The sequence below is a fragment of the Amblyraja radiata genome, chromosome 26 (assembly GCF_010909765.2).
Source record: "Amblyraja radiata isolate CabotCenter1 chromosome 26, sAmbRad1.1.pri, whole genome shotgun sequence".
NCBI classification, from domain to species: domain Eukaryota; kingdom Metazoa; phylum Chordata; class Chondrichthyes; order Rajiformes; family Rajidae; genus Amblyraja; species Amblyraja radiata.
In genome coordinates this window covers 26,696,067-26,714,737 of record NC_045981.1, presented here as the reverse complement: position 1 = coordinate 26,714,737, position 18,671 = coordinate 26,696,067, and the positions used below count along the sequence as shown (strand labels likewise).

Here is an 18,671-nt window from a genome sequence, read left to right as displayed (position 1 = left end):
CATGTAGCCTCCTCGATGTTGATGAGACCAAATGCAGACTAGGCAACTGTATTGACAAGTAACTGTGTATTGTCTCCCCATTGCCTATTGCAAATAGTGATCCTATTTCCCAGCCATTTCTATTCCCCTCCCTATCTCCACACTTATCTGTCTGTCCTCGGCCTCCCCCGCTGCCAGGGTAAGGCCAACCACAAACTAAAGGAGTAGCACCTCAGTAGTCTACATCCTGAGGGCATGAACATAAAATCTGTAATTTTAGGTAACTTGCCGTTCTGTCATCCCCATGCCTCAAATTCCCATACACACTTATTTACCATCACACCCTGCCTTCTCACTCGCCCATACAATCTGCCCATCCACACTTCTCTCAGCAGGCCCCTAAGCCCCCAACCTATGTAGCTCTGCTCCCGGTTGCTAAACACTTTAATTCCTCCCCCATTCCCATACTGACCTTTCTATCCTGGGTCTCCTCCACTGTCAGAGTAAGGCCCAGTGCAAATCGGGGGAACAGCACCTCATATTTCTCATAGGCCGCTTGCACCCTAGCAGTATGCATATTGACTTCTATAACTTCAAGTAACCCTTGATTTCCCCCTCCATCGCTCCGCCTTCCGAGTTCTCCGACCATTCTGACTGTCCCCTTGATTAAAACCTATCTCTGAATGCTTCGATGTTGCCTTCTCCTAGCTAACACTGATCTATTATACCTTTTCCCTGAACTGCATCCGCTTTGTCTCATTCTCACACCTTGCACTTCCTTAACTGTGTCTCCCTCTCCCCTGACTCTGTCTGAAGAAGGGTCTTGAACTGAAATGTCACCCATTCCTTCTATCCAGAGATGCTACCTGTTCCGCTGAGTTACTCCAGCATTTTATGTCTATCTTCTATCTAGAAATAGCTGCAGTTGTCTTATTCTCAAATGGTTTCTGTTACAGACGACAACAGATGAGGCCAAGGAGCGACTGTACGAGAGCTTGTTGAGTGAGTGCCGTGATGCCATTCAGGCAGTTCGTGAGGAGCTGAGGATTGATCCGGTAAGATTGAGTGAAAGGCTTTTGGAGAAATGTAATAAAAGCTGCAGATGATCATTTACTGATATGCACTTGTGTAGCTGTGAGCATTGACACATTTTACTCCTAATCGGGTCAGTTCCATCTTTCTGCCTTTACTCCATTTCTCTTTATAACATTTTTAGATTTTACTCCTGAATAATTTAATATTATGTCCCTTAGTTGTCAGTTTCCCACTAAGGGAAATAATTTCTCTATCTATGAAAAAAACAGTGCTGGAGGAACTCAGCACGCCAGGCAGCTTCTGTGGAAGGAATGGACAGGCGACGTTCGAGTTGGACCCTTCTTCAGTCTGATTTCTCCAGCACATATTTCGCTCAAGATTTCAACAGCTACAGTTTCTTGTTGTCTCTGTCTTAATTTCTCTATTGTATAAGATCCTTTTTTCACCTTGAATTGATATCTCTTTCATCTGTACTGAAGGGACTCAGTTATGTTATCTCCGAACACCTCTACAAAACTGATATTCTTCAAGGTGTCTAAAATACTATACTTTGAGTTTGGTCATTAAATAACATGTTTAATGCTAATCCTGTGTGGTTGGAATACTGATATTAGCAATTAGCTGGTTGGGCTGTGATTTCCATTTTAATGTCAAACACGTGTTGACATTGTGAACCACTTGGAAATGTAATGCAGGGAAACAAAGAGTATTGAGTACCATGTAGGAAAGAGCAAATTGATCTTCCTATTCGCTTACATATGTTTTGAGTTGATATTTTTAGTATGGCAAGTGAGTGAGTGCTAGTATTGAATGAGATTAAAGTCAGGCAGAGATGAAGGATGGCTAGGGTTAAGACCATGAAGGAATTGATGAGGAAGAGATATTGAAGGGATTTCTGTCCCAAAATTTGCATTTTGTTTAGGCATTTGGCAAAATAAAGTTCTGATGTATCTGGCAATAGAACATCCTACAATATGACACATAAATAATGGTCAATGAGAAGAAAAAGCTAAAAGGTGTATTCTTGTGCGTTTTTAAAAAACAAAGATAAGGTGCAAATTTTCTTTCGCATTTATAAGGTTTAGACCAATTGAGTGTATTGGCAGATAGAAGATGGTGCAGTATGCATGATTATAGCATTGCTGGCTATTTTCTTGTGCTTCATTCAGACACAGAAGCAGCGGGAGCGATCTCTAGAGCTTGACCCGGGAAAGGTGTCTGGCCTACAATATCTCCACAGGTATGTATTTGACTTAATGGGCTTTTTATTTTGAGCGCTGCTGAAGACTGCTCTGGTTTTTGCAGCATGCAATTGAACTGCAGACACCAAGAAGGATATAAATGGGTGGTGCTATATTTATTGCTGGTAGCAACTATGGGATGATAGAGCTCTTATGTGTGAACGTGTATGTGAATGAGGGTAAAGTCTTTTTTACTTGTCTCCTGCTATTCAGTAGTCTCTCAAAATCTGCTGGAGGCAATGTGCATTCCAGAAATGGACCATGCAAATATCTAAGTAAAACCATGATTAGACCATTTGCTCCTTTCAGCCTGCTTTGCCAGGTGAGAACCATAACTAATTTGTTTGCCAGGTGTCTACTTTTAAAACCCGATGAAACTGATCCTTGAAATAATGAGTTCCTATCTTCCTAGCACAAACAGCTTATGTTGCCATCTGGCAATAGAACATCCTACAATATGACACACAAATAATGGGCAATAGGAAGAAAAAGCTAAAAGGTGTATTCTTGTGCGTTTTTTAAAAACAAAGACAAGGTGATAGATAAGCTAGAAGTGGGCGAAGACTATATGGTAGCTTTTATATAATGGTACCACACATTTAAGAAAAAAGGCATTCTGACATCTTTCACTCAGCACTAGAGTGAAAACAAATTATCCTTAATCCTGAGGTTGTAGGAAAGAACTGTATATGCTGGTTTAAATCAAAGGTAGACAGAAAATGCCAGAGTAACTCAGCGGGACAGGCAGCATCTCTGGAGAAAAGGAATGGGTGACGTTTCAGGTCGAGACCCTTCTTCAGCCTGAAGAAGGGTCTCGATCTGAAAGGTTGCTTATCTGTGTTATGCTGCTTGACCCGCTGAGCTGCTCCCGCACTGTCTTATCCTTGTCTGCATGTAATAGCACCTCTATCCCTAGTTTCTCATTGATACGAATATGGTATTCCAGGTCTCTACCCATGTCTTTAGCAGGCAGGCATATAATCCATCTTTTAAAAAAATATTAATTGATTTGACATCTGTGATCTCTGGTAGCAAATTCCATATAGAAACATAGAAAATAGGTGCAGGAGTAGGCCATTCTGCCCTTCGAGCCTGCACCGCCATTCAATATGATCATGGCTGATGTTCACTATCTTCAAAGTTCCAATTATATCAAGGGACTTCTTAACATCTTGTCCTGTGTACTTGATTCCTTCTCATTCTTAACCCAAGTGAATACAAAACCTAGTCAACCTAATTTATCCTAGTATAGTAGGCCCTCCATCCCAGGAATCAGATTGGTGAGTGCTCAGTACACTCCTATGGCATACATCTTCTCTGAGTAAAGCGATCAAAACCACACAATGCATCAGGTGCAGTGGCATCAGAACCATGTATAGCAATGCAGCAATACATCTTAGCTCCTTTACTTAAATCTCTTGCTGTGAAAACCATGATATAATTTGCTGCCTTCGATGCTTATGCCAACACAATTTATCTCAGGGATGCCTAAGTCTTGTAGAGTCATAGAGTCAAAGAATTCCAAAATAAAATGACACTGTGTCTGAAGAAGGGTTCCGAACGAAAATGTCACCTATCCACGTTCTGCAGGGATGCTGTCTGACCTGCTGAATTACTCCAGCATTTTGTGTCTTTCTTTGGTATAAACCAGCATCTGAGTTCCTTGTTTTTCCAAAATATAATTAGCAGGTTTTAGTCACCTGCAAGGTGTATATGTTGGCTTCTTGCCTCAGCCCAATTTTCATTAATAATGCATAAGATTAAACTATTGTCCAATGTAGTAAGGCATAATTTTGCAGAAGATTCTTATTCTATTTGTTAAACTCGTGTTAGAATTATTGGAAAGGGACTAGATTATTGAGCTCCATAAGCCTATTTTACTATTTGTGACGAATCTGAATTTTAACTACTTTCTTTGTATCTACCAATTGATTTAAAAAAAAAAATTTAAATACCTCTTCGGTAATATAGTTTGAGTAAGACTTTGTGTTCTCCATAGCTCAGTATTCATTATTGCTTGCATTCACACAGCTACCTTGCATACATTAAGCTTTCCACGGCAATAAAACGCAATGTTATCATGGCTGAAGCCTTGCAGAAGCAGCTGAATGACCCAACACAAGATGATGGGAAACGTGTGTTGCGGCCACAAGACTTGATCCGACTCTATGACATTATCCTGCAGGTAAGAGATGAGTTTATAAGGTGATATGTGGATCTGGGTTCTTTGTGGAGTTACATCTGATTCGGGTGCCCTTGAGCTAGTTACAGTATGCAATAAATAAACAGAAAATGTTGGAAGCAATCGGCTAACATCTGTGGAAATAGACACTAAGCTAATATTTCAGATTGAAGACATTTTATCAGAACTGGGAATGAAAGCAATTGTTTTAAATTGATAGCGGCTGCAGATACAACCAAATGATCTAATGGGATTAGCAGAGCTGCCAAGTAGTACGGATTTTCCGTATTTTGTACGGAAATGCGATAAGAATACTGATTTTGCGTCGTTAAATACTGATTTTTTTTAAATCGGCCCGACTACCTATTTGATTAACATACCACTCGCCAACAGAAAAGTAATAACTCGGCGAAATTGACAAGATCTTGCTGTTTAAAAAATACAAGGATATAAAAAGTCATACTGTATCTCTAAAAATTATAGCAGATTAAATCTATTAGTATTTTAAATTTCAAGATCTGGGTGATTATTTTTGTAAGCTTTGATCTGCCTGTCCCGCTCTAGGTTTAAACAGAGCGCTGTCAGTTTAACGCGTGGGAATTTAAACAAAGAGCTGTCGGCTACAGCGCTGTGGGTTCTAAATATAGCGCTACCGGCTGGAGCGCTATGGGCTTTAAACATAGCGCTATGGCCACAGCGTTATGGGTAACAGACTGTTTGGGAAAATTCTTAACAATGAGTCTTTGGAATTCTCTTTCTCGGTAAAAGTTGAGCCTTTGCTTATTTTTCAGGCAGTGGTAGAATTCTGGATAAGGCTAGTGGTGAAAGGTTACCAGTGGGATAGCAGTGACATTGGGATTGGCCTTGATTTTATAGAACTTGGATGGGCTCAAGGGGGGGAGGGGTGGAGAGGATGGAGAGGGGAGGAAGAGAGGGAGGGAGAGAGAGAAAAAGGAAGGGGAGGGAGGGAGGGGGGAAGGGGGGGAGAAAGAAGGAGGGAGGGAGAGAGGGAGAGGGAGGCTTCCAAAATGGCTTCTACATCATCGTCTGTTGCTAAAAGCAGGAAGCAGCCGTTCAAACAGCAATATACAAAGAGATGGCAATGAATGCACTGTCAAGTAAGGTGCATTGAAAACATGTCAATTGGTAGCAAACTTATGCATTCTTGTACTCTTACATGGGTATGACCGCACATTTTTTTAAAAACAAAATTTTCAGAGTAAAAATACTGATTTTCAGGTACTAGAATACTGAACTGCTCTGCCAGGCTTGCAACATCCCTTGGCGGAAGAAGTTCCTCAAGTTTTGTTCGGCCACAAACGGGTTAGAATGGGATGAAGAATTAAAGTAGCAAGCAATGGAAAGTTTAGGATTCCCTCTATGGAACAACCATAGGTGCTTCGCATTGCAGTTGTCAATCTGTGTTTGGGTGTTCTCAATCCCAATCCTATCAGTCTTATGACCTCCTGAATTGTTATTGCAAAGTTTGAGGATCAGTCCCACTGTCGGTCAGGCCTGTTGCAGCTTAAGACTCTGGATTGAATTCTACAATTTCTGGTAACTTGCTTTTTCTGTTGTTTTATGACTGGCAGTTTCTGTTGTTGGTCATCCTTGAGTAATATTAGCCCAGTTTAATTCTGTCTCCAGCACCACCTGACCTACTAGAACAACACAGAACCGTATTCGGCCCAATTTGCTTATGTCGACCAAGATGCCCGATCTACTCTAATCCTACTAGCCCATATACCTCTAAACCATTGCTATTCATGTACCTGTCCAAATATCCTGTGGGAAGAGTGAAATAGAGCTGCAATGAAGTATGGTTGTTAAACTTGCATTGCATGAAATAAGACAAAGCTTTCCTGTGCATAAATACTTCAACACACTTGTCCTGTTCCTGCTCTTTAATGTCATAAATTCAACATTTCAGTCTTCTGTATATATCGGAGTTTAGTTTAGAGATACAGCGCAGAAACAGGCCCTTTGGCCCACCATGTCCACACCGACCAGCGATCCCCACACATTAACACTATCCTACACACACTAGGGACAATTTACATTTATACCAATCCAATTTACCTACATACCTGTGCGTCTTTGGAGTGTGGGAGGAAACCCACACGGTCACGGGGCAAACATCTGTCGTGACAGCACCCATAGTCGGGATCGAACCCGGGTCTCCGGCGCTGTAAGGCAGCAACTCTACCGCTGTGCCGCTCCTCTGAGCAATAACAATGAGCATTATGCGATGTGTACATGTGAGCAGGTACCATGAGGCATTATTGGATATTAGTTGCCTTGGGTCATAAGTGATAGGAGCAGAATTAGTCAAGTTGGCCGATCAAGTCTACCCCGTCATTCAATCATGGCTGATCTATCTCTCCTTCCTAACCCCATTCTCCTGCCTTCTCCCCATAACCCGTGACCCAAATTAATCAAGAATCTTATCTATCTCTGCTTTAAAATTCCTCGTATGTTGCAAAACATATTTGGCTAATAAAGTATGATTATGATTCAGTAAAATATCCATTGACTTGGCATCCACAGCCTTCTGTGGTAAAGAATTCCACAGATTCATCACCCTTTAACTAAAGACATCCCTTTTCATCTCCTTCCTAAAAGAACGTCCTTTAATTCTGGGGCTATGACCTCTAGTCCAAGACTCTCCCACTAGTGGAAACATCCTCTCCACATCCACGCTATCCAAACTTTTCATTATTTGGTACGTTTCAATGAGGTCCCTCAATCTTTTAAACTCATGCGAGTACAGGCCCAGTGCCATCAAACGCTCATCATGTTAACCCACTCATTCCGTGTAAACCTCCTCTGGACCCTCTTCAGGTCCAGCATGTCCTTCCTCAGATATAGTGCCCAAAACTGCTCTCAATACTCCAAATGCAGCCTGACCAGTGCCTTATAGAGCCTCAGCATTACATCTCTGTTATTGTATTCTAGCCCTTTTAAAATAAATGCAAGCATTGCATATGCCTTGTCTAGTTATAACTAATCTGAATAACATTTCAAATGTTTGCTCAGCAATACTGAAATATTTTTGGAACCCATAGGCTCTTGTGATGTATCGGGTTCCTTCTACATCTTTTCCTAATATAGCACTTTGTTTGTATAGAATCTTTCAGAACTGCCACAACTATCAGGGCTGGAAGACGATAAAGATTTCCAAGCAGAAGTGGAGCTGAAGACTTCAGTTTACAAGGCATACAGGTAAGAATGGAGGAGGGCGGGTTCTCTTCATTGCTCTTCAATGAAACAATTACTCCATTAATTTCTTAATCCCTGCCTTTGGGCAGTTCTCAATTTTATGTAGTATTCTACAGCCAATGAGCCTGGAGAAATGAGAGATATCGGGTAACATTGCAGACTGACCACATTCTGCGTGAAATGCAATGCGCACCCACATTTGGTCATTTAGATTAAATGTCTTTTTTCTACAAGAGATATGATCTCATGTGAGTCATGAGTGCCCTCTGGGAGAAAATGCGAGCAAATAGGTGATGCGTGAGTAAAGTATTTGTGCTGACTGAACCAGTAGCAAGGTGGTGGTAATGCCAATAAACTAGAAGCAGACGAGTGGTGTGTGATAGCAGAACGGGGAATTTACATTTGGTGTTTCCACACCTGGGCTCCATGATGCTAAGTTCTGGTCACAGTCCTTGGGTCTCATCAACCCACCAGTATCTGTTTTAGAATAGCCTTTGTCCTGAAGGTGACAGCACTTCTGTCCTCTTCCTTACCTTACAGTTGGTCACCTGCCTGTTATCCTGAATGACTAGGATGAAAATGTATACATAACCCTGGAAACCTTTGAGTTCCTTTACATTGCACTGATTCCAGTTCTCCCTCAAGCTAGAAACACTGCACTTGAACTTGATCACTGCAATACATGGTCTACCATCATGGTATAGGAATTACAATGAATAGGTCTCAATTGCCCATCTGTGTTAAGAAGCCTTGTGTTTCTTCTTTAATATTCCCTTTCCGTTACACTTAATTACATTTTATGCCTATTCTTTAATGCTTTTGTAGTTGAGCTGTATTTTACATGTTCTATCTCAATACAAATAAATTAATACGCTGCATAATCAGTATTGAAGATACAAAGTGATGCTTTTATTCTCTTTATGTGACTTTTCCGCTTGGATGGTTAAAACAAGTATCAAATGCTTCCCTGGATATCAGTGGCACCCTGCTCTCTAATTAGTTTTTTAATGATTTGTTCAGGAGATGTCCATGCAATTGGCCTTTATTGTCCATGCCTAATTGCCCTTAAACCGAGGAGACTGTTAAGTGTCAACCACATTGATGCATCCCGAATCAAGGATCAGTCAGACCAGATAAGGATAGTACATTTTCATCCCTGTAGGACATTAGTAAGACAGATGGGTTTTTATGGTAATCCAGTAGATTCCTGATTACTTTCAAATTCCAGATTTGCTTATCACTTGAATTTTTGTTCTTCATCTGCCATGGTGGAATTACAACTCGCATCCCTGGAAGAATAATCCAGAACTTTGTTGAAAATCCAGTAACGTCATCACTTTTTACTGCTGTTATCTCAAAGTTTATTCAGACAGGTGAGAATCATAACTGTCACAGAGCATGGTAACTGGCCCTTTGGGCCAACTTGACCACGCCAACCAAGATGCCCCATCTACACTAGTTTCACCTTCCCACATTAGGCGTATATCCCTCTAAACCTTTCCCATCCACGCACCTGTCCAATGTATTTTAAATGCTGTTATAGTACCTACTACCTCTGGCAGCTCACTCCATATACCTACCACCCTCTGTGTGGAAAAAGTTGCCCCTCTGGTTCCTATTAAATCTTTCCCCTCTCACTTTAAATCTATGTCCTCTTTGTTCTTGATTCCCCAACTCTGGGTAAAAGAATCTGTGCATCTACCCTAACTATTCTCCTTATTGAGTGATACAGTGTGGAAATGGGTCCTTCGGCCCAACTTTCCCATACTGGCCAACATGTCCCTTCTACACTCGTCCCACCTACCCACGTTTGGTCCATATCCCTCCAAACCTGTCCTATCCATGTACCTGTCTAACTGTTTCTTAAATGTTGGGATTGTCCCTGCCTCAATTACCTCCTCTGGCAGCTTGTTCCATACACCCACCACCCTTTGTGTGAAAAAGTTACCCCTCAGATTCCTATTAAATCTTTTCCCCTTTACCTTAAACCTATGTCCTCTGGTCCTCGATTCATCTACAGTGGGAAAGAAATGTTGTACATCTATTCCTCTCATGATTTTATACACCACTATAAGATCATTCTATTATGATCTTATATATGCTCATAAAATCACCCCTCATCCTCCTGTGCTCCAAGAAACAAAGTCCTAGCCTGCCTGACCTCTCCCTATAGTTCAGTCCCTGAAATCCAGGCAATATCCTTGTAAACAATGTCTGTATGTCAATTGTCTAATTGATACCCAAAAAAAGCTATTTGAGATACATGGATAGGACAGGTTGGTACATGGATAGGACAGTTTTGGAGGGATATGGACCAAGTGCAGGCAGGTGGGACTAGTGTGGCTGGAACATTGTTGGTGTGTGGGCAGGTTGGGCAGAAGGGCCTGTTTACACACTCTGTTACTCTATGAGACTGATACTTGGAACAATGACTACTCATTTTCATAGCGCAGAGTTATGTGGCCACCTAGAGTGTCCAGTGCCTGGTAAGCTGACTTTCGGCCAAGATTATATGGTTGCTTGTTTGTAATGACTATTCCACATTTTTTTAAATCACACTCTGTCTTCTTTCACTCAGCACTGGAGTGGAAGCAATCCGTCTGAATCCTGAGGGATTATTTGAGAAATTAAGATGATATGGTCACCCCAAGTGGTGACACTTATTCCTACCTAGAACAGAGGGTATCCTGTTGGTCCTACCTTGAGACAACTGTCAGAGATGGACATTTACTTTATCCACATAATCTGTGAATGTTTTCCACTCTTGGGATTGATGGCATGCATTATTTAACTGTTTGTTGAGTAAATATACAGTTTGCTTTGTTTGATGTAAATGGGGCCTGGCCTTCAACTCATTCACACTAACAGAATAGTATTCCTTTAAACAGAGCCAATTTTAGTATGTTTGCTAACACACCTTGGATCCCATGTGCCCTAATGAAAACCCTTGCTAAAGTCCATGTAAAACAGCATCTACCACATTGCATTTGTCAATGTTCTTTGTTACCTCAAAAAGCAATCGATCAGATTTGTGAGACAGAACTTCCCCTGCACTAAACCATGTTGCCTCCAAATTAGTCACTGCTTTTCCTAGGGAACATAAGGCCTGTCCCTTAGTTTTTTCTCCAATACCTTCCTTACGATTGGATACACAGTGAGTCTGCAAAAAGATCCTACCATTGGCCACATTCCCATCCTTTTCTAGGACACCACTTTCTCCACAATTCCTTGGTTCACTCATCCTTTCCTACCAACACCACCCTCTCCCCAGATACTTTGCCCTGCAACCGGATGAGATGTAACCACAGCTGCCCCTCCAGATGAGATAGAGGTTCATGTGCATCTCCTCTAACAACCACCTGCATTTGGTGTTCCCAATGTGGTCTCCTTTACATCAGTGTGACCAAGCATAGATTAAACGACCATTTTGCAGAACACTTGTGCTTGGTCCACCCAAGGAAGGCTGGATCTTCCTGTTGTTAATCATTTTAACTCCCGTTCCCATTCTCATACCCACCTGTTTATCCTGGGTTGCCTCTCTTGGCAGAGTGAGGCCACACACAAACTGTAGGAACAGCACTTTGTATTCGGCTTGGGTAGCTTATTCCCCAACAGTATGAGCATTGAATTCTCCAATTTCGGATAACACCCTACCTTCTTCTTGTGCCCCCAATCCCCCCGTGTGCACCCATTTCTCCACTATCCTGCCCCCTTCTCCCACAAACACCGCCCCCCTGACCAGTCCCCTTCCACCTAAATCCCTCCCTCCAGCTTTACATTTCATTCCTGTTCTTACTTGACACCCTTTTATCTCGATACAATAGAACTTTATCCTCGGCGGGAAATTGATCTGCAAACAGTCATAAAACACAAAATGCATGAAACATGAAATTAAAGTGACGAGTGGAAAGGATTGGGATGTGCAAAGATTGGGGGGGGGGTGAGTGAGTCTACCCCATGACAGAAGGGGGAGAAGTTGTTCAGTTTGAGAGCCACAGGGTAGAAGGATCTTCTGTGGTGTTCTGTACTGCATCTTGGTGGAACCAGTCTCTTGCTGAACGTACCCAGGTTGACGGGTTGACCAGTGGCATGGATGGGGTGAGCTGTATTGCCCAAGATGCTCTGTTATTTGAGGAGCATCCTCCCCTCCAAGACCACCTCCCATGAATCCTCCTTTCATCTCTATCCTTTGTCAACTCATCTGCTAATCAAAATCCACATTACTTGTAAGTGATAAGTGGTAGGTGGATACAGGTGATGGGGCCTTATCCTGCCTTCACCACTTTTCCAGCTTTCTAGAGATTCTTTCTACCAGAGATATCAAACTAATCACTGGTTAGTCTCTGGTGGTTTATTTTTTGCGTTACCGAGCAGTTGCACAGCGTAATGTGAGTTTGGAGGAAAGTTTTTTTTAGTTTTTGCCTCAATGTCTTTTATTTTATAGGTGTTTTTTCATTGCTCAGTCCTATGTGCTGGTAAAAAAGTGGAGTGAAGCCCTGGTTCTATATGAGCGAGTCCTTAAATACACCAGTGAAGCACAGACCCAAACTGCAAAATTGACAATTATTTTACAGGTATGGTATTGCCAAATCCATATTCTTATAACAATCTACTTATTTATTTTTACAGGAAATAAACAGTATAAAAAGAAAGAATGTGCTTTTTTGGTGCTGCTATCAAATGTGCCTCTTGATTAATCAGTTGGGAAAGGCATAATTGTAGTTCTTGTAGACATACAGTGCAAAAATATTATCTTTGGGCCACAGAGTCTGAGCCAGCAGTCAATTACATGTGGATGGGAACTAGAGCACACAGAGAAAACCTCCAAGTTGTTAGATGGAGAACGTACAAACTTCATGCAGACAGCAACTGGGTCGGTCATATGTCACAGCAGGAGTTGTGAGGCAGCCATGCGACGGTCTTCTAGATATTTTCCCTGGACCTCAGCTTTGTCAATCAGACTCAGGGCGGCACGGTGGCGCAGCAGTAGAGTTGCTCCGATAGAGAGCAGTAGTTTTCTCCAGGAACTCTGGTTTCTGCCCACACTACAAAGACATACGGATTAATTGGCATGGTAAAATTATAAAATTGTCTCTAGTGTGTGTGTATAGAATAATGCTATTTGTGCGGGGTTCACTAGTCTGCGTGCACTTGGTGTGCCGAAGGGTCTGTTTCCACGCTGTATCTTTAAACTAAACTATTTGAGATATGTGGGGCAAATGGGAGGGGATGGCACCTTGAGGGAAAAGCCACTTGTTTTTTCCAACTGTTTCTGGCCTTTTCTCTAATTTTTGCTATTGCGCTGTACAAAAAAATTATTTGATATTGGCTATAAAACTTATTTATAAAGTAACTGGCTGTGAAACATTTCATTGCATCCTATGGGGGTGAAAGTCCTCCCTGCATTGAATGCCAATCACATTTGGCCATGCTGTGCCGTCACTCCATTGTATGAAAAGGCTACCAAGGTGTGGTTTCAAAATTCACCCAAAGACTGGCCACAAGCAGTTTGTAGTGTTGGGTTAGAGTTAAGATCTGTTTTTAATCACCCATTTGAATGAATCAGTAACCTGAACTGGGACTAGAACTGTATTAAACTATCTTTTGGTTTTGTCATTTTTTCTATAGAGATTTTTATAATTGAATGATATACAACTCCAGTTTTCAAGACTTTTATAGCAATTTGTTGATTTTTATTTTCCTGTCTTAATGTAAATGCCAGCCATAATAGTCCGAGTCAAGTGATATGGTACAACATAGTCCAATTAGATACAAGCAATATCTGTAAATTGCCACTTCAAAAAGCTGCATATAAAATGTATGGTATTTGTTTTGTCATTGGGATTGTGTTTCTAAGAACAATTGTGAAAAATTGCATTTTTTAAAAATATATACCGTTGTGGTCATTGGACCGGATTAATACTGTGCTACTTGTATGCAGGATCTTCCTGACGTGAGAGAACTAGCTGCCCGAGTTAATGCTGAGAAATACTCTGTGCAAGCAGCTGCTATTTTAGGTGAGTAGGTTAACTCTATTGAGTTAGAGGTTGGTTATGTATCGTAAACATTTCATCCCATTACACAGGAAGGAACTGCAGATGCTGGTTTAAACCAAAGATAGACACAAAGCTGGAGTAACTCAGTGGGACCACCAACTCTTTTATCTTCTCTTGCCACCATGAGCAAAATGATATCATTACTGATGCCATCCCTCTTCCTGATCAGTGTCTGAGGCTGAGACAGACTGCAGGGTAAACATACTATCTGTGCCAGAGTATACATCTGACCGCAACAAGCTTTTTACCAAGACCATCTGTTCCCACCATCACCCATCAACCCTCGCAGCTCATCTGCAGTGTCTTCATCTGGAAAAAATTTTCTGCTGATGCTGACTAATTGGGGTACTTCATGTTTCTATTTATAAATATTCCCTGAGTGAGAAATTTCCAGTTGCTCTTACATAGATACATAGAAAATAGGTGCAGGAGTAGGCCATTCGGCCCTTCGAGCCATCACCGCCATTCAATATGATCATGGCTGATCATCCAACTCAGTATCCCGTACCTGCCTTCTCTCCATACCCCCTGATCCCTTTAGCCACAAGGGCCACATCTAACTCCCTCTTAAATATAGCCAATGAACTGGCCTCAACTACCCTCTGTGGCAGAGAGTTCCAGAGATTCACCACTCTCTGTGTGAAAAAGTTTCTTCTCATCTCGGTCCTAAAGGATTTCCCCCTTATCCTTAAGCTGTGACCCCTTGTCCTGGACTTCCCCAACATCGGGAACAATCTTCCTGCATCTAGCCTGTCCAACCCCATAAGAATTTTGTACGTTTCTATAAGATGCCCTCTCAATCTCCTAAATTCTAGCGAGTATAAGCCAAGTCTATCCAGTCTTTCTTCATATGAAAGTCCTGACATCCCAGTATCTGCCTCACTGCTGTCTATTTCCAGCTACTTTACAGATGCTGCCTGGCTTACTGAATGTTTCTGTAATTTCCTGTGTTTATTTCTAATTATGCTTTTGCTATATTTATATTTGGGTGTTCATTACTCTGCGAGCTGGAAGTTGCCTTGTATCGCTATAAAATATGATGTCATCCACTTCAATAGAATATAAGTAAAGCAACTTTTTTTGTAAATCGTGAAAGATTGCAAATCATAGTCGTGCAGCATGGAAACAGGCCCTTCAGCCTAACATTTATCCCTCTCATGATTGTGTACACCTCTGTAAGATCACCCTTCATCCACCTGTGCTCTAAGAAATAAAGTCCAACCTATAGCTCACACCCACCAGTCCTGATAACCTCCTCGTAAATTTTCTCTGCATCTTTCCTATACCAGTGACCAAAACTGAACACAATACTCTAAATGTGGCCTGACTAATGTCTTGTGCAACTGTAACATGGCCTCCCAACTTCCACACTCTATCCTCTGACTGATGAAGGTCAGTGTGCCAAACGCATTCTTGACCACCCTATCTACCTGTTACGCCACTTTCAAGGATCTATGTACCTGCATTCCTAGAACCCTCTGCTCTACAGCAGAGCTCTGCCATTCACTCTGTATCTCCTGCCCTGTTTAGACTTTCCAAAATGCAACACCTCGCGCTTCTCTGTATTAAACTGCATCAAACATTTCTCTGCCCCGCTGCACAACCGTTCAAGATCCTGCTGCAATTTTTGACACGCATCTTCACTATCTACAATACCACTCATTTTAGTGTCATCTGCAACTTACTAATCATACCTTGTATGTTCTCATCCAAATCATTGATATAAATGACACAGCATTGGGCCCAGCACCAAACCCTGAGGCACACCATTAGACACAGGCTTTGTTTGATAAACAACCTTCCACCCTCTTCTTCCTTCCATGAAGCTAATTTTCTATCCAGTCAGCTAGCTCTCCTTGGATCCGATGCGATTTAGACTTCCAGGGCAGCCTAGCATACGGAACTATGCTGAACTCCTCATATACAACATCTACGGCTCTGCCCTCATCTTCAAAAAACTCATTCAGGATTCGTGAAACACGATCTCCCATGTACCAAACCATGCTGTATGTCCCTAATCGGCCCCCGTTCATCTAAATGCATGTATATCTTATCCCTCAGAATATTCTCTAGTAACTTTCCGACCACAGATGTTAGACTCACTGATGTGTAGTTCCAAGGCTTTTCCCTGCAGTCCTTCTTAAATAGAGGCATAACAATTGCCACCCTCCAGGCCTTTGGCATCTCGCCTGTATTTAATGATGACTTGTAAATCTCAGCCAGGGCACCTGCAATTTCCCCTCTTGCTTCCCACAGTGTCCACTGATATATCTGTTCATGCCCGGGAGGTTTTTCGTATTTCGAGAAACCATGGTGACTGTATGTAGGGATCACTGAGAATCTGCATGCAGGTACAGCATGCAGTTAAGGCAAATTGTATGTGGTTTTATGTTATCTGAGGGCTTTGGTTCTAGATGTCTTGTGGCATTTGTATAGGGCCAAGGTAAGAACGGTACAGGTCTTGTCACCAAAGGAACAACACACTTGTGATGCAGGCAGTGCACACTTGTGATGCAAGCTTCTCCAGATAGATTGCTGCGATTGTGTTTTGTCCTTTTGAGGAGAAATGAAGCAGACTGGGACCTTTAGAGTTTAGAAGAATTAAATTGATCTTAGTGAGGCATACATAATGTTAATGAAGCTTGATGGGATAGATGCAGAGATAAACATTTCTGTGGAGTGGGTGACTTGAAATAGGGATGAAGGTATTGGTCATTCGAGACTGAAGCTTCCATGACATTACTTTTTCCAATCTATGTAACTCCTTCGATCCCAGCAAACCCGAACTCTGGCATGCTGCATATCTGAATTTTTTTCATGGCTTCACTATTGAAATTTGTAACTCTGGGACTTGGACCCAAATTTCTAAAATTCCTTCCTTAAATTTCCCTGACTCTTTCAGTATTTTAACACCTTCTCTTCAAGGTATCTCTCTAACCAAGACCTGCTCATCTCTTGTTTTCACTTGCCCTGCGGAATTTTTTTTCAAACTCTCGAATGGAGACGCGAGACTGCAGATGGTGCAATTTTGAACCAGAAGCTATGCTGGAGGAACTCAGCCAGTCACGCAGCATCAGTGGAGGGAAATGAACAGATACCATTTTGGGTCAGAACACTTCTTCGACTGTCCATTTTCTTCCACAGATGCTGTCTGACCTGCTGAGTTCCTCCAGTACTTTATTTTTAGCCCGAGTTCTGTTGAAAAATCACTTCTATGAATCTTACAATTTACTATATTATAATTCACACAAAGGGTGGTGGGTGTATGGAACAAGCTGCCAGAGGAGGTAGTTGAGGCTGGGGCTATGCCAAGGTTTAAGGAAGTTAGACAGGTACATGGATAGGACAGGTTTGGAAGGATATGGACCAAATGCAGGCAGGTGGGACTAGTTGGGACAGGTGGCGGGTGTGGGCAAGTTGGGCCGAAGGCCCTGTTTCCACACTGTATCACGCTATGACTTTAACCATATAATTGGTATTTAACTTCATATGCATTAATCACTGTAATCAAGTTATTTGTAGAATGTAATAGTAATAGAATTTCCAGCTTTTTGTCATGAAATAAGTAATGGTGTCTTGGCTCTATATAATGAAGAATGTAATCTAATAGTGCTTGGAAGAATGACTATAATTTATTCTTTGCAACAGACGGTGACAATTGTTATTATCTGTACCTATGATGTTTTGGGGAGAGTACTGGCAGGAATAATATTTGGGGCTCGTGATTATTTAACTGTGTAATCAGGCTATTGTGATGCCTTGTATAATTGCCTTTCCCCATACCATCTAGACATTGAAGACGTTGGAGAGATGGTATCACAGCTTCAGGTGAAAGACGAGAAGGTAAGGGGTTCCCACTATTTCTGCAAGGTTTTTTTCCCTGAGCTAGTACGGAATTTTTTTAGATCAATAGAAGACAATTACTGCACTGATTTAAATCTAAATGTGTGGTTGAAACTGAACAAAATCTAATTTATCAGATTTATTTGATTACGTGTAACTATAAGTTCAAGTTCAAGTGAGTTTATTGTCACGTGTCCCTGATAGGACAATGAAATTCTTGCTTTGCTTCAGCACACAGAACCTAGTAGGCATTTACAACAAAAGTAGGCTTTTACTACAAAAGTAGGCATTTACTACAAATTTACTACAAAATACTCTATTACACCAATTGAAGACATAAAAATCTATTTGGTCACAGGCTAATTGCTGACATTTTTAAAAGAATACTTGGTAGGTTGAAGACACAAAGAACTGTGCATGCGGGTTTACCAAAAAAGATACAATATGCTGGAGTGGGTTAGGCAGCATCTCTGGCGAACATAGATAGGTGACTTTTTGGGTTGAGACCATTCTTCAGACTGTAGGGGGGAGAAAGGAAGGTGGGTATGGGATAGAGCCTAGCAAGTGAGAGGTGGAAATGGATTTGTTGGTCTGAAGGACTTGTTTCCATGCTGTATGACTAGCCGAGGGGAGAAAGTGAGAAAAGAGATGGGGGTGAGACAAAGTCTGGCAAAATGGTAGATGGGTACAGGTGGAGTGGGTGGGGGGGTGTTGTTCGGCAGATGATTGGACAAAGGCTAGACATGAAAAGGCAAATAGAGATAAGGATGGAAAAAGTGTGAAATGTGAAGCCAGATGAAGGAATATAGGTGGAAGGAGGAGAAAAGTTACTTTGATGTGTAGAAAGGAATTGCAGATGTGGGTTTATACCGAAGATAGACACAATGTTTATCAGATCATAAAAACCCACTTGGTATTTCCTCTTTTTCTTTCCATTCATTTTCTTTCAATCTTTTGCTACCTATATTATGTAATCTGTTGAAATCTGATTTACATCATTATTGTATAAAATCTATGCCTTATACTGAACCCGGCATGTTTCATATTAGCTCTTTGATCAGTGATTTGTTTAGTTTAGAGGTACAGCATGGAAACGGGCTCCTCGGCTCACTGAGT

At 41.6% G+C, this 18,671-nt stretch overlaps 1 protein-coding gene across 3 annotated transcripts in view; it reads left to right on the top strand.

The window, feature by feature from the left end:
- srp68 (signal recognition particle 68) overlaps positions 1–18,671 on the top strand; it is a 59,641-nt gene that overhangs the window by 36,541 nt on the left and 4,429 nt on the right. For all 3 annotated transcript variants that reach the window (XM_033044538.1, XM_033044540.1, XM_033044539.1), the window contains 7 exons: positions 936–1,034; positions 2,184–2,254; positions 4,287–4,440; positions 7,565–7,659; positions 12,101–12,230; positions 13,598–13,673; positions 17,503–17,555. In XM_033044538.1, the coding sequence (XP_032900429.1) occupies positions 936–1,034; positions 2,184–2,254; positions 4,287–4,440; positions 7,565–7,659; positions 12,101–12,230; positions 13,598–13,673; positions 17,503–17,555 (678 nt within the window). The remainder of the gene's footprint in view (positions 1–935; positions 1,035–2,183; positions 2,255–4,286; positions 4,441–7,564; positions 7,660–12,100; positions 12,231–13,597; positions 13,674–17,502; positions 17,556–18,671) is intronic.